The sequence below is a fragment of the Embiotoca jacksoni genome, unplaced genomic scaffold (assembly GCF_022577435.1).
Source record: "Embiotoca jacksoni isolate LCO1_2020_lvr unplaced genomic scaffold, fEmbJac1.0.p SCAF_4, whole genome shotgun sequence".
Lineage (NCBI taxonomy): Eukaryota > Metazoa > Chordata > Actinopteri > Embiotocidae > Embiotoca > Embiotoca jacksoni.
The window spans coordinates 20909026-20931281 of NW_027185392.1; the positions used below are offsets into that span (position 1 = coordinate 20909026).

A 22256-nucleotide genomic window follows, 5' to 3' on the forward strand; every position below is an offset into this window, starting at 1 on the left:
TGACCTTTAAAACTGAGCGACCCACCTGACACTCAGCTGTATGAACACAGTTAGAATAACATTAAAAAAGGAAGACCTGCTGTAGATTTATCAAAAGAAATCCAAGGCAATCAGTATTTAAAGTCCCAGTGAGGACTTTATTGGTGTGTTAACAGTCAAAACATAAAACTTAATGAAAATGTTATGTACATGAACAATTTTTATCTTGTTGTCCTCTACAAAACACAATCAGATTGCAGCGCATCATTTGAACTTCCCCCCAGGCTGCTCTGGGCCTTTTAAAGTCCACAAATAAAACTATTTAAAATTAAAACAAAACCAACTCAAATCAAATCATCACATTTTCTCTTCGGTTGTCGACTCCAGGTCGTGAGAGTAGCAGCATTTGTCTCCGTGTGTACAAGTTCCCTGGAAGAAACACAATAAGAAAATGAATAAGCGTCCGATTGGCTCGGACGTTATATTGCAATGTCTCAAACAGCCTGAGTAACATTTTTGGCTGCGGCTGGTGAAAACATTCAGCTTCTCTGGCTGGAACGCAGCAGTGAGAGGCGACCTGCCAAAGCAGCCGGTGGCGCGTTTCTGGTGTTTCATTCCCACCCAGGACATGAAGACTTTAACGGTGTAATTAGTGTGAAGGTATTTGTCTGACTTCACTTCTGGGAGATTCGTATGCCAACACAATCAGAGACAACCTGATGTGCTGGAACACGAACCAGCTTTCTACCCATCACACGTTGGACATCATTTCAACGGAATTCAAAACGCTGAACAAGCAGCAGATTAAATATTTAATCACCAAATCCTGCTCATTGGTTAGAGCTCCTGCATCATAAAAAAAACACAAACAGCAGTACGTGGTAATGAATTAAAGATCATTTCAAAAACAAACCCAAATTTCTGCTTGAACAACTATTGAAAATTTTGCAACTAGAAACAGATGCTTCACCAACAAACACACCACAAAGCAGCAGTTGTAACTTTGTGACATGTTTTGGTCCTGGTTTTTAATTATGTTGATACCAATATTTGAACAGAGTTTTCTACACTACCAGGAGGGTAGATGTGGGTTGTTTTTTTCCAAGGATGGCAGTGAGGACATCTGAATATTTGATAAATCATGAATGAACTTAAGATTTCTTCAGGCAGCAGCGCAGATTTATCTTCCGACACAAAAGTAATCATTTCAGGTGTAAAGCTACAGGCTAATGAGGAATTATTCATGAGTCTTCCACTGCTCTCCTGGGAGAAGAAACGAGGCGGCTGGTTTTCATTAAAAAAAAAAAAACTTTTACAAGGAAGAAAACACAGGAATTATCTTTTCTATTTTCCACCTTCAGAAACACGTGATCATCACCATCACAGTAATTAGCAGTTAGCTTTAACTTCCTGTTCCCACCTCTTTTTATCTATTTCACCAGGAAAGTTTAAATTCTCATTTTCAAGTCACTCCTGAATAAGACAGGCATCTGAGAGGACGGCTTCGAGATGAACTGGTGGACTGAGACTCTTGTTTTTAAAAGAGCTCTTTGCCACCAACTGCTGCTGGTTTCATGATATGAACGTGTTTAAATGGAAACGAGATTTATTCATAGTTTCTGAACATCTAAACATGAGGCTGGTCGGTGAGTGCAGGAGGAAGCTGACCTGTCTGAACCTCTTGCAGGGCACGTTCTTCAGCTGAGAGGAGTCTGTGATCTGGTTCTTTCTCTTGTTCTGGCACCTCTTCCTCTTGTCTTGCAGGTCGGTAACGATGCCACCGCTGCAGGACACAAGAAAAAAATTAGCAACGGACTGAGAATCAAGAGGTGGAGGAAAGAATAAATGTAGGAAAGAGATAAAGACAAGAGAAGAGCACATGGGAGGAGAAGGTCAAACTGAATCGACGTAGTTTTATTGTCCAAAATAACAATACAGAGCAACTTCTTCATGGCGTTTAGAAGTCCCCAGAAAAGCCAGAAAATATCTTTGAATTTGATTTGATCTAAACTACTACTACTAACCCAGCTTTGGCACGAGCTTTGGGCCCCCAGAAGGCCTGAGGATTCTCTTGGAAGCGGGTCAAGTGGCGTTTACGGGACTGAGGGTTGGCGTCCTCCCTCACAGTGAAACAGGCCTCCAGGCTACAGACACACACACACACACACACACACACACACACACACACACACACAACACACAACACACAACACACACAATCCAGAACAAATATGTTATACGAGCATAAATTCGGTGAAACTGTAAATAAACCTGACAGGCTGACATGAAGTGATACTTCCTGTTTCAGGATTACAGGTTTGCATTGTTGTTCAAAAGCAACAGATTCATTCGTCTCCTTAAGTATGATTAAATGAACAATGCGGGCCTCCTGATTGGTCGCTGATCAGCTGGTACAACGGGTCTCACCTGGGCTCCGTGGACAGGATCTTGAAGGCGGGGCTCGTCAGAGACAACTTCTCCCTCTTCACAGGGTTGGATTTCTCCTGCAGCACATGACCGAACAAACATACAAGAGCGAGTTTAAATTATGCATGAAGCTGTTGTGGAAAGCAGTTCTTTTATTTTTTTTAATTAAATTTCTGTATCTCCAGCTGGTCGAGGAACCCTTCAGGCAGCGACAGCAGGAGGTTCGGGGCTGTTCAAAATAAATGTCTTTGCAACGTTTACCCAGCAGCGCATGACGTCCCAGATGGCGGCAGGAGGAGCTTCTGTCTTGATGGCGTTCTTACAGGCGTGAGAGAGGGAAACCCTGTGACCGGCATGAAGGAGAGCCGACCTGCAGACAGATTCATTCAGACATGAGCCGATTCGGTTTGTGACAAATGGAGGAAGGAACACGGGCAGAAGTTTTGAGGATCAGGCTGAAAGGTGTCGGCACAACAGCAGGCCGAATAAAAACACAACTCCGATGGTTTGTAGTTTTCTACATCTACATGTAGCTGCTCTTACTTATGTACTTATGTACTTGTATTTCAACAGTTTTGTGGTCGCTCGAACCGCACGCTGCGGTTCTGCCCCAACCGGAAATAACCACAACATTTGAATGCGTCGCCTGCCAGCATGTCTGCAGCTTTAATTATTTTACCCAGAATTGAATGTGTTTTTGTACACTCTGTTTAACACGCACAATAAACACACCGATGGCTTCTATCCAACAGCAGTACGGTGCTTCTCCAAACACTTGTGTCTGGTGTTCAGAAACAAATGCAACTTTGTTCGACGCCTTATTTGAAAATGTCTTTTCTGTTCTGGAGCCAAGATGGCGACCGTTGAGTGTGAAAAGTGTCCAGCGTTTCACACTTCATTTTCGGACCCCTTTGAGCGCATCAGCTGGGTACTTGTGGTGCACTGCACGTTTCTGTGCTGGTCAGTGAGAACAAACGGATGCACTAAAAATAGTGCGTGTTAGTGTGCAGGTAAGTACACCGTTCGGAACACGGCGCCGGGTAGAATCCGGTTCAGGCTCAGGTGAAGGGACATGTTGGCCTTTGTTGAGATTGTTAATTGGAGGATTAGGGGCTTCGGGATGAATTAGGTCAATGAGAGTCCTCACGAAGGTGGAAGTGCAGTTATGTGTGTGTTTGTGTGTGTAATTGGATTATTCATGTTATGGGGACAAATTCTGTTTTCACAGTCTCAACGTGGGAGCTGCTTTACCTTCTAGGGACAAAAATCAAGTCCCCATAGCGTAAATGATGACATTGAAGTATGAACAGTTGGTTTCTGGTTCGGTGGAGGTTAAAGTAAAAATCTCAAAGAGCTCAGTTTCCTTCTGTTTGGCAGCAGCCATGGGATAAGAGGCACCTCCAGCTGTGTTTTCGGTCTTAACCTCCCACAGATCCAAAGAGTGTCACATGTGTGACGCACTAGTCGGTCGACATTTGGCACTCAAATGAGCGGCAGCCGGTCACGTTCGCTGTGCCTCCCTTCTCTGGAGGAACAATCGAGGCCGTGAGATTGAAAGTGTGTCGCTAACTGTGAGCGCCGCTAATGATTTCTTCCAGGGAATGTTCCCACAGACACGCAGCTCGTTCAGTTTGTGAAATGGAAATAAAAGTGCTTTCATCAGCTCACTCATCATGTTACGTCCTTCAGTGATTTGTGAACAAAGATTTATTGAAATGAAAATCTTCAGGATTATTACTTTCAAGCTCGGGTTGGTTAGTTACGGTTAGTCTGCAGGACATGAATATAAATCAATGTGATATGTCCTGTGTGTGTGTGCATGCATACCTAAACTGCAGCAGGGGTGGAGTATTGCAGTGTATCGTGCTGCTCAGACTGTCCACAGTGTAATAAAGAGGCACATCCTCCAACTCCTGCAACAAACAACACATCACATGAGACACAGTCGAGCAGGAAACAACAAGATTACCATCACCGCTGTTTCAGAATCACTGCACATGTCACACAACGTAAAGGCACCTGGTGACGGAAACCGCCCCCACATGACAATACAATAAGATGATACCAGTCCCTATAATGAGAGCATCTATATACACGCAGGGTGGAGGAGTAAGTACCTCCGTCACCATGCTGAGCATGCCCTCGATACGTTTGGACGTCCCGAATCTGGAGGGGTTCCCCGACACGGCAGACAAAACCTTCTGGACGAACGCCAAGTCGTGGATAGGCTCCGCCCACAGAGGACCACCCAGCTGCAGAAAGGACACACACAGGCTTCAGCGGGTGTATTCCCAGAGTGTGTATGTATGTATGTTCCTACGGTATCAACCACCAACGAGCACAGAGGCTTTCACTCTGGGAATGACAAACCTCCTGAGACTGAACTGGACTGAGTTCATGCTACATGTATATATAGAAATATGATACACAAGTGCATCTACTGAAGAGGTGTGTGTGTGTGTGTGTGTGTGTGTGTGTGTGTGTCTCTCACCTGATGTCTCTGTCCACAGTGCTCACACTCTGGTCCAACTGGGGGTCCAGTGGCAGCAGAATACTTCATACTGAAATCACAGTAAATTCTACTTTAGCACACACACAGTGTGATATATATACACACACACACACACACACACACACACACACACACACAAGTGACATATAACACCTCTGATATTTGACAGTAAAGCAGCGACAGCTCAAACTTGAACTTCATCCGGCCGAACAGATGAACGTCCAGCAGGTCACGACTGCTGACCTCCTTTATGATTCAAGCTACCTAAAAAGCAGCAGTTCAAGTGGAAACACTTTCTTTCTTTCTTTCTTTCTTCCTCCAGATCGCAATATTTTCCAGCAACGTCTTGGCGCTGCCATCTCAGCCCACGTGTCAGAGTGCGAGTCTGCCGATCAGCACACCTCGATTCAACCATCACATGCAAAACATCACGAGACCCGGCAGTACAGAGCGTTCTGTCTTACTGCTTTCCGTTGCTCGTCCTCCTGCCCATCCGCTGCAGGTGGAAAGAGCCGCAGCCGACGCAGTTGTAGAGCAGAGCCTGTTTACTGCAACACATCACGACACAAAAAACATTTTACTACTGTGTGCCTTTGTGCATTTAACCGCTGAGGACATCGGTCCAATGTAACATTTTCTATATGTATGCATGTATCCACAGACTGTGACAATTCAAACAAGTATCGACACAAATGTTCATAAAGACAGACGCCCCTTAAAATCACACTGTTTGTATGCTGTAACTATTCTGTTGGGGTCAAATCTTCTTAAAATGTATCGAAATAACTTTAAATGGATGTAAATTCCCACATTTCTATTATTTTTCATTTTCTTTTGTTCCTTTATCTCCATAAGTTCTGATGCTGGCATGACTTTTAGAAGTGTTGCTGCAGTGACCCAGTTTCAGGATCACTCATCTTTCACCGTACAGTGTGTCGGCCTTTATCCGAAGACTGTGAGTGTGTGTGTGTGTGTGTGTGTGTGTGTGTGTGTACCTGGCTGAGTTTTTGACTGTAGCCTGTCCTGTGAAGACACGGACAAAGACCCGAATGTAAAAGTCGACACTGACGGACAGCAGAGGTTGGATGTATCTCTGGTACACGCCGGCCCGTTGGTCCAAACTGTGGAGGATGATACGCAGAGCCTGCAGGGGGTTACAAAAAACAAAAACAAAAGAGATGGGAGAGGAAACACACACATTATTTGTCTTGATGTGAAAATCTGCGAAGTCAGATCTGTATGCAGGAACGGGAGATTAAAAATAAAGAAGTCAATATGTGAAAGCAAGGTTTCATCAGATTCCTTCTTTTCATGAAATCAGCCTTGATTTTTGACGCTGATTATCGCCGTGACATTCAGTGTATTTACAGTGTGTCGCTGCCTCTCTCTACGTGCTCTGCTACTGCGGGGAAATCGACTTGCAGCATGAAATGAGATCATGAGAATTAATTGGATGGTGGAAAAAGGTCTTCATTAAAAGACTTATTTATTAAAACAACGCGGGTTTGTTCGGCTGCACTGTGAACAAACCAGTTGCTCTTTTTGCAGACGCCTGTATTCTCGGACCGCCCAAGTGTACTTGCCGATTCATTTTAGCCTTTTGTACGTATTTTTTAACCTGTCCGAGAAAACGACGCTATCAACGCGATGGATTAACGAGCGGACGATCTCCCCTCGCTCCCCTCACCCCCGTCTGCTCCGCACCGTCAGCGCAGCGGAGGTGGAGCTCTGCCCTGAGTGACACACAGAGATCAGAGGACAGAAACACAGCAGAGACTCTCACAGCAAGCTGAAAAGAAGCGGGTGTTCATAAATCAGGTAAATAACATCATTTGAATATTTATTGGCTGGACCACAACAGCAGGGCCGGAATATGAAGCGAGCATCTGTCACTGAGGCAGTGAGCGCTCGCCTGGACTTTTCAAATTAAAAGAAAGAAAAGACTGAATGCGTAACTCATGAACGTGACCTACAGACGAAGGGAAGTGATACAGTGATATGTTGAAAGACAGAAAATAAAGACAAGTAATAAACATTGTTTTGTTTTCTGTGACAGATGCAAGTCGTGTGAGCTTCATCGATTGAAAACAAAGACGTAAATGGAAAATGACACGCTGCTGAATTTAAGTTGTTGTGATACAAAAAGTGTGTTGAGTATCAATTTGTTATTGTTCACATAAAAAGAAGCTTAATTAGCTGGTTTTGGTCGAGCTCAGCGATGTTAATAAATCTTAATAAACATGAGTAGCTCTCGGACACTTTCAATTTGTCAAAGTAGCTCTCGGAGGAAAAACGTTTGGAGACCCCCAATTTATTCATTCTGTTCAGGTGCTGTGAAAAAGCCTTTGGTGCTGCGCCTTCGTGTTGTAATGGTGGGAAAACCCTGCTGTGGTATTATTAAAACAAACTTGCCCTCGACAAATTAACGAGGACTGCACTCTTAAGGATTAAACTGCTCAAGATGCCGGCAGCAGCAAAATGTCATTAGTTTGGAGAACTTTTTTCACTAAATCCCTTTCACCACATCGAAGCCTCAGGCCAGAATCCATGACAACTTCCCCGTGTTGCCGTCAGACTCGCACACGGACCGCATGCGTTCACGCACAAAGGCTTAAGACGCGATGAATGTGAAGATGCCGACGTGTCCGTGCATGTACCGCGTGTGATTTTCCACATTTCTCGGAGCGGCTGTGTACTCGGTGCCCTCACCATCTCATGGCAGTATTTGGCTTTGATGGAGATGGAACCATATTTGCTGTAGCAGGTCTCTCCGCTGTTTCCTGCCATCACCGCCATGTCCGTACATGTTACACACAGGAGGCCTGAGAGAGACACAGACAGACAGAAAGACAGGGAGAGTCAGCGAAAAGGAGAAAGGACAACCGCAGGAAGTACAAAGGACTTCCAGTCCCACCTCAGTCTGACAGTACAGAGACTCGGTGCGTTTTAACCCCCGAGCTGCACATGACGGGGGGAAGTCTTTCAAATCACGCTATTTCATTAAGTGTCAGCATAACATAAACGAAAATTCACTTTGAGACTCAAATAGGATAAAAACCAAACCAGAATTAATTCACAAACAATATCTGACCTACTTCAGATCCAACTGTCAAGCAGATTTAATGCCGATGTTTGGAAAATAAAATGCAACTGAAAGCATTTCTTTAAAGCTGTCCAAAAGCAAACGGATATCTTTCATGAATGTCGAGCCATCAGAAAACCATTGTGTACAAAGATGTCTTTCAGGGAGAGATTATCATTAAAGGTTCAGTGTGTAGGATTTAGTGGGATCAAATGGAACATGATAGCTACAATTAAGCCTGAAACTAACTTTTCATTACCTTAAAATGAACCCTTCATGTCTACATAGCGAGCGGGTTTCTCTTGGATGCAGCGCTTCATGTTGCACTGACATGTTTCTACAGCAGCCCAGAAGGGACAAACCGAACGGTGGCTCCACAGAGGAGACTTTGACTTTTACACCAGCTTTGTAGTTTCTCCCACAGGTTCTAAAATGGAGGGTGGGACGAGGGCTGCGATCGGAAACCTCGCCACTAGATGCCACTAAATCCTACAAACTTGAAGTAGAAAAATTGTATAGTTTGAAAACGATAGATAATCCTGGTCACATATCATGCTTTTATATAAAGAAGAAAAAAAAATGAATGCAACTGGCATCTTTTGATGATTTAACAAATAACAAATACCGAAACCATGAAGAGACAGTAGATAGAACGCTTCTAGAGTTCACACAGGATCAACATATTCAAATAAAATGGCATAACCTCATGACTCCAGAATGATAGGCTGAATTTTACCACCCAGATGTGACCTCAGTAAACTGCACAGAGGTGCTTAATGTAGGATTCACTGGCTGCATAATGGCGAGTCCAGTTTTCCTTGGATGGAGCATTCGCTGCTGTTTAGGAAGTAATTTACATTTTGGTGTTTGCATATGTTTTGCATCAATAGTTCTTTAAAGACCAAAGAAACAAAAGCGCTCCTTTGTCTGAAGCTGGGAACACGCTTAAAAATCTGATGGGAGACATGTTATTTTAATAACTGACTTTCAGAGATGACAGTCACAATAATTCTGCCATTTTCAAGATAGTATCAACCAAAAACTTCCAACAACTTCCCTCAAGACAAACAAAGAAAACCATTTAAAGATGCGGCTTTGTGATGTGCTGTGCACTAATGCTTTTGTAGTTAAGTATTAGTTTTTCTTTAAATCGGCAGATCATACAACATACATTTGTATTGAGGAAGCTGTGATACAAGTTTAAAGTAATTTCAAAATATCTTTTGGAATTTATTTCAATAATATACTATTAATTACCTTGATAAAGTTGAATAACTTAAAGTCTATAAATGAATTTAAAGCAAACTTTTGGTCTTAATTAGACAGTTTTACCACATTCTGATGTACCACTTTTAAGTTTGTGCAAATTCTACTCATAGAAATCCAACATGTTTTATTTTGAAGGCTCCACCTGCTTTGAGGCTGAACTGAAGAGATAGTACCTGAAGACCCTGAACTCCCCCACACACTCACCCACTGTGAGCGTCACCTACCCTGTTTCATGGAGACCAGCTCAGTGATCTCTGACACATCAGGGCCATATTCATGCTGTGAATCACGTTACTGCAATTTGTGAAGCTTGAACAGGGCTTATGTCATCCAGTCTGTACTGTACTTGAATGTTGTGGCATTAAGAAACTGCTACTTCAACTTTCAGCTTTTCAAACACAATGCAGAAGAGGTGGTGGGATGATTGACAGACTGAACCACCCACCTCCTTCACTGACAGCCTGCACAGCAGCATCCAGGAAAGTGGCAGGGCTACCGTAGGGATCCAGGTCAATGACATCATAGCGCTCCTTCTTCCCTCGCATCTCATACATCAGGATGCTGGGAACAACAACAACAAAAAAAGGAGCAGAATGAAGAGAAATATCTGAAAGAAACGTGGGATACCAAGATGGAGAAGGAACAAACGGAGTCGAGGCCGGTTAAATAGAGGTGGAGGTTATCTCAGAGAGCAACAGGAGAGCCGACTGAAGAGGACAGAAGAAAAGATGCAAGAGAAGACAAGCAAATCAAAGAGAGAAGAGGAGAGAGACGTGACTGAAAGGAAAGAGGCAAAGGAGTCATAAAAGCAGAGGCAGCAGCAGAGGAATGAAGAGAACAAGAGGTCGGAGGTGAAGACCGGAGAGGAACGAATGACAGAAAAACTGGATGAATACGAGAAAAGGAGGAACAAATAGAAGGCAGGCCAGTGAACCAGATAAATAACAATGAAAGAAAAGAAGCATTTCACTGAGAATGCTGAGTAATCATACCTGGCGTCCCTGCAGCTGGCCTGGAGCAGGTGGCTGACTCCATTGTACTGCGCATTCCTGGCAATCAGAGCGGCCGCCTTGGTGGAGAAGTCATTGGCAGTGACGCTCTGCAGGCCAGGAACCTCCAGAGCGAACCGCACCGAGCGCAGACCAGACGCTGCCAGGCCCTCCAGGACACGCAGACCACGCTGAAGAAAAAAGGTTTGAGGACACTCACTTAAAGCTGCAGAAACAAGCGGTCCATACAACATTTATCAGCTATCCAGTGGATCTGGAAGACTGATTAACAAACAGCTGTTTATACAACCGGCAAACACAGAGTTTAAACTACATCCACTTTCCTTTTAGCTTTATTCAGCTCTGTACTAACTTCCGATGAAAATATGTGGTTGTTTTGCCTCTACATGCTTCACTGTGTTCACCAGCTGATCACTGACTTTGTCAGTCTGCTGTTCGTTGCTGAATAGGAAATCTAAAATTGTTTTTTTCAGACTTTTTTTTTTTTTTTTTTTTACTTCAGCTGGAAACAGACTGATAAGAATGAACCCAAATTGGATTTCTGCAGGAAGTGGAAGCAAGCGGAACCCCGGGGGCTGACAAAATAGACCAAAATAGACAAGTGCCAAAAACTGCAGTTCCTCCAATGTCCACTTGAGGCTTTAGAAGTGAGTCGATCCCCACAGACCCCCATTTTAAAACGCCTGACTTTACAGAAGAAATGAAGATGATTACGAGCTCTTAAAAAACTTCTCTTGGTATAATGCTTGTCTACGCCATATTCCTCGTCCATTAGAACTGTATAGGAGAGAATTTTTGTGTAACTCACGAGTCTGAATTGTATTAAGCCTTAAAGTTATGCCCAATTAGGACAGGGCTGCTTTGAGTGACAGGTGGGTGACTCCGGCCAGCTGCCTCCACGTTTCAGCAACCAAACCTCATTTGGCCTACTTTGGCTGCACCACCTCCTTAACCATTGGATTAGCTGGGGGTAAAGCTGAGTTAGGTATTGCCAAGATGGTGACTGTCAGCGACAGCCAGAACTGAACTTAAAAAACGTTCTTCGGTAAACCTATGAATGATGTCATGAAGGCTCTGTCCATTTTTTACATACAGTTTATAGGTAAACCAAAAACAATCAGCTGAAAGATGCTAAGAGGTTCCTTGGAGCTGAAGACAACCACAAAGTTGGGTGATAGTTGTCCACAGGTTTATCACTAGAACAAGTTCTTACATAAAAGCTGTGTTCCACTGCAGGAACCTTTTGAGAAAACTCAGTTCCTTTAACTGAGTTTCCACTGCAGGACCTAGGGTCTAAATTAAGTTCAGAGGAGATTAATTTACCCCCCAAAAAGTCCCTCTTTAGGGGCTAATACTTTCCAAAGTTCAGGAACTTTCCAGGGCGGGGCTTGTATTGTATAGCATACAGTGAATCTACTGCGCCACACTCCAGGCCAGTAGGTGGCGGTAATCCACCTATAAGATGGTTTAGCAACCGCTGCTGAAAGTGATTTGCCTAATTAACATTAGGCAAGGTGTGTGTTTAGACCTCCGAGGAACCACAGACAACAATAAGCTGAAGGAACCTTTTAGTTCCTCACAAAGTATCTCTGGGACTTAAAGGTCTGGAGACTTGGGTGGAAATGCTGTCATTTCAACCATAATGGCTGAAATGACAGCATTTTTCTATTGAAAATATTGATTAAAACAATGTCAAAGCTGCAGTAACAAACTATTCCCATGTGTACAGATTGATTTGTCAGGTCAAATCCCAGCAGCTGTAACAGAGAGCATTCTTACTTTTGTAATTCAGAAGCTGCACATACTCCCAACAAGAGATTCATTTTTATAACTGGTCACCTTCAGAATATTTTCTCTTTAATCAGAAACAATCAACTCAAAGTCAAACAGTAATGTACAAATGTAAGAGCTCTATCTAGAGTAGACTGCGATCACCACTAGTTAAACCAAACTTACCAACTAAAGAAGGAACCCAACATTCTTCTGTGTTTATTGGACACTAATGACATTATTTCAACTTCATAAAAAGCTTCAAAGTTTCCCAAAATGATTTAATTGCCTCTCTCGGCCACTTGGGCCAACCAGAGCGTGAAATTACCTGGTGCAGGATTAACATAAGTCTTTTGATGGAAGCACTTATCCGAACTGCTTTACACTGGAACCAGTGAGGATATTTTAAGCATGGGAAGTCCCAGGTGGAAATCAAACCTTCTGACAGTGATAATACCGCACTTCAAGCTACAGAAGCACACTCACAGGCTCAGCGCACTGGATCTGTCCAAAAATGTAAATGTCCACATTTTAAACTTTGTTTCACCTTCTTTCGTTTTCAGTTTCAGCCACTGTTTGTTTATTGAAATCCTCAGTAGTTCAGAGGTTCGTACGATGAAGCAGGGTCTGCAGCTCTGGGTTTTATACGACTATGACGAGAGTTAATTCTTACCAGGATATATCACCATGGTAACTTATAATGAAGACATGACCTGCCCCAGAACAGATAACAGATCAAAACGTATAAAAGCGCCACCTTCTGACCAATCAACTCTCTTAGAAAATGCCTCTTTGACTTTCTCATACATTTTTATAAGAGAAATAGATTCCATTTCATCGTGCTTTTGTATACAGATATCATCCTACATCAGAGACTGACTCAAGCACTAGAGCTTTGTACATGCCATATTTATAATATATAAAAGATATCATTTGAAAGGTACAGCTTTGAATTATGTTTTTATTTTTATGCTTAATTGCTACTCAGTCCGTTTGACACCACCAGGAGCTGAAGCTGAAAAAATAAGGCCAAGGCTGGAGATATGTTTGCTTTTGAACGACGCGTTCATGTGCACCACCGTTTGCATTGAGAATGTTATTGCTCACATGCCAGCCTATGTATTCTGTGTGTTACTGGAGGAATCCACTAGAGGGCACACTAGAGAAACAATGATATTATTAGAACATCGTGATTTGCCTGATGTTAACAATAAACATGCGCTATGTTCCAAGGGGCGTACTTCTGTACTAACACAAGTACCAGGATGATGCCCTCAAAACAGTCCAAAAAAGAAGTGTGAAACGCTGCACACTTTCCGCCATCTTGGCTCCATATGGGAAGGGGGCAGGACTACCGATGTAAAGAATTTTCAAATGAAGGTGTCTGAGGAAGCTGCTGCTGCTCCTGAACACAAAAGTGTTTCTTTTTTCCACAAGCAGGAGTCCTTATGTGCAAGAGCACTATTTGTTAGTATACTACATCCCCACACCGTCACATCTCCACGCTGCCCTTCCACCACTCACACTGCTCATCTGTAGATGGCGTCTTGCATATGTGCTTGCGTTACTTTAATTTCTGACATAACCAAATTCTTACGGACGGAATTGAATTTTTTTCTGTTTTAGAGACTTTGTGCAATTACACATAATCCATAAAACTTAATCCCCACAATATGTAGGGGGAAATTAATAGGTATGGATTTACACTGGTAATTTAAACTAATAAAAAATGTTTTATTTCAACTGGATAACCTGCATAAATATACTTTAAATAGTTTACTTTTACTCATAAATTCTTGCGGGGGGGGATTTTTTTGGCAACTGCAGCGATAAAATCGGCTTCTTTGTGATTCCATTAAAAAAATCAATCTCACATACCTCACACTTCTCCCCCACGGTAGCAGTTACAGCTGGCTCCTCTGCTCCATTTTTCTCCTCCGTCTGTGCTTCGGCTTCATTCGTCTCCTCTGACAGAGAGACCACCACCCTCTCTTTTTCTCCAGGCACCACCAGCTTCACCCCACGCTGAGCCAGCAGATCTCTGGCAAACTCTGTGATCACAGCACATCTGGCAATGGGAACAAGAAGAGGATAGCTTCTTTGTAAATGTGTACTGTGGATACAGATGATAACAGGGCCAAACCAGAGCTGAATAACATTGACTCTTTCCTCCAAACGGCTCCCAGGGTTGTTTTTTTTTTCCCACACAGATAACAAGAGGTTATTACTGCAATTTCTTGCAAACACACTCAAAGCACGACTGGGAAACTGCAACAGAGTGATGGAGTGTCTGTGTGTGAAACACAGATGTGATCATGCAATTCAAATCAGGCAGCGTCGGAGCACGCAGTAAAATATAGCTGCAGAATGAAAAACATGACATGAGACTGAGTGAAAAGGTCTCGTTCTGCTGACTGCAAACTTTTACCTCCAGTGAGGAGAGCAGCTCCTCAGTCCTGTGTCGCGTTTTGTCGTTAAGCAAAACATCTTAAAAGTCACCAAAGAAACTGTAACTGGAAATCTAATTAAGCTTCATGGAAGGTTTTGGGGGACAAAGAATGTTTTTGGTCCAGACGGCTCCACCATGTGGCCACTGGACTAATATATTATTGTGAGGCACAATACGCAAAAAATAGTTTTGTCTTTTTTTGTGATTTCCTCCAAAATGTGATGGCAGTTGAGCTTCAGACGTTGAAACACAAAATGGATGAATGAAGACGGTTTTAACCGTCTGACTCACTCGAAGTTTGGCAAAATTAATTCCTTTACAAAAACCAAACAGGATTCAGACATTGAAGCAGATCTGAATACAGGCGCAGGTTGAACACTTTTCCACATGCATTCTGTTATTAAGTGATTTATTTAACCTGTGAAGTTAAAACACATTCTTCCTTTTAGAAAGTTAAAGTGACGAACCCAACCATTTTTCATGTCATGCACTCAAAGGTTTTGGTGCTCTTGTGTGACCAATAGTTTTCTAATGTTAGCAAATGGTCTGTACTTGTATAGCGCTTTATCACCTTTTGGTCTCAAAGCACTTCAACATGGTTTTCCCATTCACACACTAATGAGACAGATCGCCATGCAAAGTGCTGCCATCAGGAGCACATTCACACACTGATGGTTCACCATCAGGAGCAACTTAGGCTTCAGTGTCTTGCTCAAGGACACTTAGGCATGTGGACAGGAGGAGCTGGGGATTGAACCACCAACCTTCTGATTAGTGTTCAACCCACTCTACCGTCTGAGCCACAGCCTCCCACAAGTATACACAGTTAGTCTGTGTAAATGACACGTGTTCTGCAACTGTCAGACCATGTTTCATACTTGATATTATGCTGCACTTGTCACCTGTGTTCTTCCTTTCTGTATATGGTATAAATATAATGTATCCTGCGGCACATCAACGCAGCATCGCATGGGAACACGCAGGGGGAAGCTACAACCCTCACTAGGAAGACTTACTTTAAATCAGCACCTGTTACACATGTTTTTGCGACCACTGGTGCATATTTGCAACGTTAACATGGACCTGAAACCTGAGCGGAGAGCACACATCCAATGTTGTGGCCGAGTGTTGGGGAACAGGGGGCCACGTCTGATCAGGAGGGGCGGCGGGGAGCGACAATTGTGTTGTTGTGGGAGAAAAACGCTTTTGTGTTTGTCATGTTGGAGAACACGAGTGCTATCAAGCCACCGCTCAGGTCATCCGTATCAAATGTTTTCCCTCAGACGGCGTAGAGTCGCCCTCTGGAGCGACACGCCTTCTTCAGCCACGTTCGGCCCCTCTTCAAACATCACTCAAAATCACTGTCTCACTGCCGTAGATTTCCTGAAACACTTCAAGGACCTTTGTCGCCAATTTACTGAGTTTGATGCACAATTTGATGCACGCTCTCCGCTCGTATCCACGCTGAAAATGCAAATGCTACTACGCAGAGGTACGTACTCTCTAAAAGCTCGAGCTCACACTCACGTTAAATCTCTGTTAAACTCCTGGACCGGGTTGTAAAACACCTCATTGGCACTGGGAAACAAGATGGACGCCTTTCCCTCCTTGACCACCGTCTCCCCAGGTAACAGTCCCACGGGAGGCGGCGTCTCCCGGCTCTCCTCTGGTGCTGAAGATCCAGCGGGTGTGGACGGAGGGTCGGCGGCTGGAACCTCAGGCTCCATGGAGCTCAGTCTGCTGACACTCCTCCCAAAGGTCTGTGAGGCAGGACGGGTGCTGGAAGGATGCAGGTGATGGGAGGCGACGAGGGCGAACAGACGGGCAGATCGCACCAGCATAAAGGTCAGTGTCTGGAAAAAGACACATTAAGTGCGTGGTAAATGTTTCAGGCAGAAAAAACATATCGAGATATGTGGAGATAAATATCCAACCTGACAGTTTACTCGACATAAACACAAACAAGTTTGACAAAAAAAAACAAAAAAAAACCTAAATTTGTGATTTAAAGAATCGCAGCTGCAGAATAAAGTTGCTTTGTGGTGGACAAACTAGGAGTGTGTCTGAACGACCTCTTACATGTGCCGATGTTGTGATGATGCTGGGCATCTGTGATGACAATATTATTAGCAATACCACGCTAGGTAGAAATGTGTGGATTCATTTGTGAACAACGTAGTAAAGGTCATCTTCTAATTACTTTCATTATTGATTCCCCCCCCCCCCCCCCCCAATTATTCACTTCATGGTTTACTCTATAAAATAAAATAAAATGATGGTGAAAGTTGAGCGTCATAATTTCCCAGAACCTGCCCAATTGTTTGGGGGCATATTTGTTTAAGAAACGTCTTTAACAATTATAAAAATGATCAAAAATGGAAGCTCTCCGTCAATTCACTCATCTATTAATGTTGTATTTGTGCACGTCCACCCTGTAAACGATCAGAGTAACCTGGCACACTCATGTCTGTCTGCATGAGCAGTCATTTAACATGTCAGCTGCCATGTAGGGCATATTTATCCATAAATACTGTTCATAAAATGGGAATGCGGTTCATCGTGATGAGGTCTTTTAGGTGTCTGACAAACAGCCAAAACCCCCAAAAAACATATTCAGCCCGACATCAAATCAACAATAGAAAAGATCTGGCGTGTTTGTGAATGAATATCTTCCACAATCACTCATTATTACAGTATTTGTGATCGAGTACCAGACTTCAGTCAATCTTCAACACGTCCTCTGAAATGTACCTTTAACTTTGTGTGTTTCAATACCATCAGTTACCACGCCACCATTGAACTGTAACAAAACAGAGAGGTTACTTTGGGTTCAGATGACTAAATGAATACATGTTCACCAGGACAACAAACACTGCAGCTGCTGCACACAAGAGTCCGAAAAAAAACCCTCAGCAGCACGTTTCACAGCTGATCTCAACCGGAAGGAAAACACGTGTTTACCTGCGACTCGTCCGCTCCGTTTCTACGTTGTTTTACTGTAAAGGCTGAACTTGCGGTGCTGCACCGTGTGCCGACCTGCTGCTGCTGGTCTGTGCTCGGTTTGTAGTTTCCCCTCACGTTAGCACATGGACGTGGCCATGTTTGGGGAGACTCGACGGAAGCCGGCGTGGCCAGAAAAGCGAGAAGACGCGGCAGCCCGTCCCCTCCGGCAGAGCCGTGAAATGTCATCGTGAACGGTGTAATGTAAGGACAAGAGAGACAGAGACAGAGACGGGGGGGGGGGGGGGGGGGACGATCAGTCACCGCTGCACAAACTGGCCTACTTTCCCCCGCAGTGAACATGTAAGGAGACTGGAAAACACATCAGTCCGCTTTCATGAATAATCTAATTTAATCTCGCAGTGCCTGAAGTTGGTGATGCATTCTGGTGAAAAGGCTAAACATAGCCTATGGATTAACAACGACATCCCAGAGCGATGATGTCAGGAGGAGAAACATGAGGTCAGGGCGGGTCAGTGTATGAAGACAGTGAAGCAAATGGCATGAGATTGATACTGCTTTCAAGGACAATGAAGAAAATAAGTACTTAATAAATAATAATAATAATAAATAATGAATAAAGTAACTACCTAACCTAACCTAACCTTAATGTTTGTATTATTTCACGGCCTTGCTGTCATACATGTGTAAAACGTGTGTTGAAAAGGACAAACAGCCTCTTGTTTGAGGTTCGAAATAGGCCCGGACAAACGTTTTATTGTGTTTCCTGCTATTTCTTTCCTTCTTTCTTTCTTTCTTTCTTCTTCTTTTGTTGACCTAAAGCAGTCACATCGGAATTGTGTAACGCCAAGAACAAAGCTTTTTCACGACAGACATTTTGACTAGTTGTTGTGAAATCGCAAGTGTGTTATTGATGGCTGAGTTTCATTAAGTGTCCCTGTAAACCAGGAGAGTGAACCAACAAAAGCAGGAATGCAGCTGTCATTAACACACCTGTGCTTTCCCCACAATGACACGTCAAAACGCCCGCTGTGGAAAAAGGTCGATAAAGCTGATTACCAAAAGTGCCTGCGAAGAACTGCAGGGGCCCTGAATGCTCAATTCCACACGTTTACTGTGTTTACTGCAAAATAAAAATGTGTTTGGAGTATTCACCTTTCTGCACAATATCAACAGACTGTCCTGAGGAGGATCACTGGCTCAGAAACAACTCTATATTTGTTTCATGATTCTGTGCTGCATGTTTTTTTTTTTTTTTTTTTTTTTTTAAATATGGTTGAATTAAATTACCACACAGCAAATCTGGAGCCTTTAATGTTTCAGAGAGAAAAATGGCACGCATTGTTCTTGTCCATGCTCCTTTAGGAAACTTGACCCTTTTTATAGAAATGAGAGACAGGGCCCCCTTGCGAAGCGTAAATCACTGTGCTTTATTTAAATATATTCCTTTTACACAACTTATATTCCACTACACAAAGAGGAACAAGTTTTGTAGTTGACAACATCAAACATAAGCTTCTTTAGAAATCTTTATGTGAAATTCCTAACAGCGGTGGGATGAACATTTACTCACGTAGCCTACTGTAGGATACGTTTCCGAGGTAGCCCACTTCACTGGAGTATTTCCATGTAATGCTTTATACTTTCATTACATTTCAGTACTTTCAACTCCATTTATTTCACAGGAATTCACTCTTTTCGGACTGATATCCAAAAATACATGGTAGGATTTTTATTTATTTATGCATTAGTTATATGTAGTCTAACTATTCAACAGTATTATGTGTTGATGAGAGTTCTCCTGGGACAACGTTGAAATAGATACTGCTGGCATGAAGCAACATTAGATTATCCTCTAAAATGGGTCATTTTGCAATGCGAGTACTCTTACTTTTGATAGCCTATTTTAAGCAGGATACGTTTTACTAACAATATATTTAAGTACAACTTTGAATGCCAGACTTAAGTTGTAACTGAACATTGTTTAATTGTGGCAACCCAAATACTAACAATAAAGCAACCCAACAGCCAGCCTTGCCTGCATTAATACTTTTCAACATTTTGCTCAAATTCTCAATTAACTACAATTAAAAACTTTGCATTTAGTTGAGGAACTGATCTTAATTAAATTGAGCCAATTTGGAAACAAAGTAGGCTACCGAGAAGCTGGCAGGATGTATCTCCCATTTTATTCATGAAACAGCATCTCAACTTTCAGATTCAGGAGTTATTTCTCTCGATAAATAAATAGATACAAAAAAAAAAAAAAATACTGATAGCCGAATTGAAAAGGAGAGATTTTCAATGATAATACGATTTGAGGATGCTGCAGGATTTTTATTGGGGGATTCATTGGCTCAGTATTTCTGAGTCCAAACGACAGCCTTTGTGTTTTTACTGTTTCACGTGATCGGAATAGCTCTGCCTCTCAACTACCCGGCCAATAAAACCTACATTACAGTGCGGCACACTTGCTGTCGCAACCTCTGCCATCACGCTGTTTTATTTTGTGGATTGCTCCCAGTTTCCATAAAACGGAATATGGATGGCTGTGAAGGAAAATATAAAAGAATCTGCTTCTACTGTACGCACACACGCCTGAACATCTGGATGGGGGCGCTGTGACAATGAATGCCCAGAGAGCGTGGCGCTATACATCTGACACAGGAGAATTATAGAGTTAATAGTATTTGGCATGACAGGGAGAGAGAGCGGGGAGCGCAGTGCCGTGCCTGAATGCAGTCTCATCCTGTTTAGTATTCACTGTACGCAGCGCTTGGAGGCCCCGGAGGGCTCACCTGCCCGGAGTCTAGACGCACTATCACGCACGTCAGACAGCGGCGTCGAACCGCCAGCACCCCGGCTTCACAGTCCGCGCGGTGCCGGGTAGGAGGGAATTGGTTCCATCAGTGAAGACACCCCGGTGAGTGAGCGGGCTGAGTGGGTGGACTGGTGGGTGGGGCTCAGACAGTCGGGTCGGCTGGGGACGCTGCCTGTCTACCTGCCTGCAGCGGCGCGTGGGCTCGAACCTCTAATCCCGTATTCCTTCAAATGTAATCTCATTAGTTTTACATTACACGTTACAATATCATTCCCGCCAAAAAACAAAACAAAATATCATTTAAAAATTGATTCAAAACTAAATCAAAATACATTTTGCCTGATAAAAAAAAAAAAAAAAAAAAAAAAATCAAAATACATGTAAAATTCAAAATTACAAATATAAACAAACAGTAATTAATAATAGATAACAGCACTGTTTTGGACGGGATAACACGATACTTCCAACTCCAACTTTCCTGCTACTGGTCAGTAATTTTGTAAATTAATCATTTTTTATAAAAGAAAATAAACTGGACCTATAATTTACCCTCAATTTGTGTTTTGGTGACAAACGAATTGAGTGAGTGTTATTTTAATAAACCTAGGACATTTTATTTTGGTTTAAATTATTAGACCGGCCAACATTTACTTTATTTATTTTTTCTGACATGAAGACACTGATATCAACAGAGGCAAATAATTAAAGGCTTTTCATGGAAAGCAGTGCATGCAACTCACCTAATTTACCATTACTTACTACTGGTAGCTGAGATTCAAAGTACAAGTTCGTTTAAAAAAAGAAAAGAGGCACAAAAAAAAAAAAAGAAGCCTAATACGAGGGGGTGAAGTGCAGTCCCTTCATCTGTCTGTCTACCTGTCTATCTGTCTGACCGATCGGTAGCTCTGCAATCTGTCTGCAACCCCTGGGAGAGTTAAAAAATAATCCCCGCTCTGCTCCTTTGCGTCCTCCTCCTCGACAGCTCTGCGCTCTTCTCCACGCCCGCGTGTGTAAGTGCGTGCCCGCCCGCGCGCGCACGCACGCGTAAGTATGTATGTGTGTGCGTGAATTGTGTGCGTGCTCCGGCTGCTGGTTCACAGCAAACAGTCACAGTGAATGACTGTCTGTAGCGAGGCGGAGGGAGACACTAGACCGCTTCTTCTCCGCTGCTCCTCCTCCCTCCATTGAAACACTTTCCAGCGGAATACGGCCAAGGGGTGAGTTCTGTGCGGCGGGTCACCGTGTACAACGGGACGGGCTCGGCCGGCGACACGGGGTCGGTCAGTGGTCCGGGTCCCGCACTGTGTGTGTGTATATATGTGTTGTTTTTTTTTTTTTTGAGGGGGGGGAGGGGGGGGGGTAGTGAATTTGGACAGAGTGGCGGTGTTACGGTCTCCGGCGGTGTGTTGAAGTGGAGGTTAGGCTATTGTTTTTTTTAGGGGTGTGGGGTGGTAAAGTTGCGCTGGCTACTATGGGGGATGGGCGCATGGGGACAGAGCAAACTTTAACCACTTCACACCGGCTTCACTCACTCGTCGTCGCGGGCTACCCCCCCCCCCCTTCCTCCTCCTCCTCCTCCTCCTCCTTCTTCTCCTTTTTTCCCTCGGCGAGTGACTTGATGAGTCCTCGGCTCCTCTTTCTCCTCCATTCCTGAACTTTCTCAAAAAAAAAACCAAGTAGTTTTGGGGAGGTGGTGCAGGTTTTTCCTTTTTAACCGGCTGCATTTGAAAAGCGTTGGGCACTGGTTGAATTGCCCGGTATCGCGGTGTCCTGTCGGTAAACGGGTTAAGGTTTCACAGCCAGCCCCCTACTTTCCTTCCCCCTCCTCTCCTCTCTCATCTCGCCATGCCGGATCCATCCGTCTGTCTCGCCCACAGTTGCAGCGCATTTGTGTCCCGGGATGACCTGTTGATGTCGGCTAAAGATGGAGTGCTCGGATCGCCCTCCGCTGTAGACCCCCCCCTCCTCCTCTCCTC

The 22256-nt window shown here is 43.5% G+C and overlaps 1 protein-coding gene across 3 annotated transcripts; it reads right to left on the bottom strand.

Annotated features, from left to right (window-relative positions):
• Positions 1 to 110: 110 nt before the first annotated feature.
• On the bottom strand, positions 111 to 17643 carry trmt1 (tRNA methyltransferase 1). 3 transcript variants are annotated; one of them, XM_069168090.1, is made up of 17 exons: positions 17460 to 17625; positions 17250 to 17298; positions 16026 to 16351; positions 13928 to 14117; positions 10262 to 10449; positions 9715 to 9830; positions 7628 to 7740; positions 5914 to 6062; positions 5383 to 5466; positions 4898 to 4967; positions 4524 to 4658; positions 4234 to 4319; positions 2668 to 2776; positions 2407 to 2483; positions 2004 to 2123; positions 1648 to 1762; positions 111 to 408 (listed from the first exon to the last, which is right to left on the bottom strand). In XM_069168090.1, exons 2-17 carry the CDS (start codon positions 17274 to 17276, stop codon positions 337 to 339), a joined length of 1977 nt encoding a protein of 658 aa, XP_069024191.1. In that variant the 5' UTR covers positions 17277 to 17298; positions 17460 to 17625; the 3' UTR covers positions 111 to 336. The 3 variants fall into 3 exon arrangements, with proteins under 3 accessions (XP_069024191.1, XP_069024194.1, XP_069024193.1); XM_069168093.1 differs by lacking the exon at positions 17250 to 17298 and having other exon boundaries at positions 17460 to 17643; XM_069168092.1 differs by lacking the exon at positions 17460 to 17625 and having other exon boundaries at positions 17250 to 17446.
• Between the last annotated feature and the right edge of the window lie 4613 nt (positions 17644 to 22256).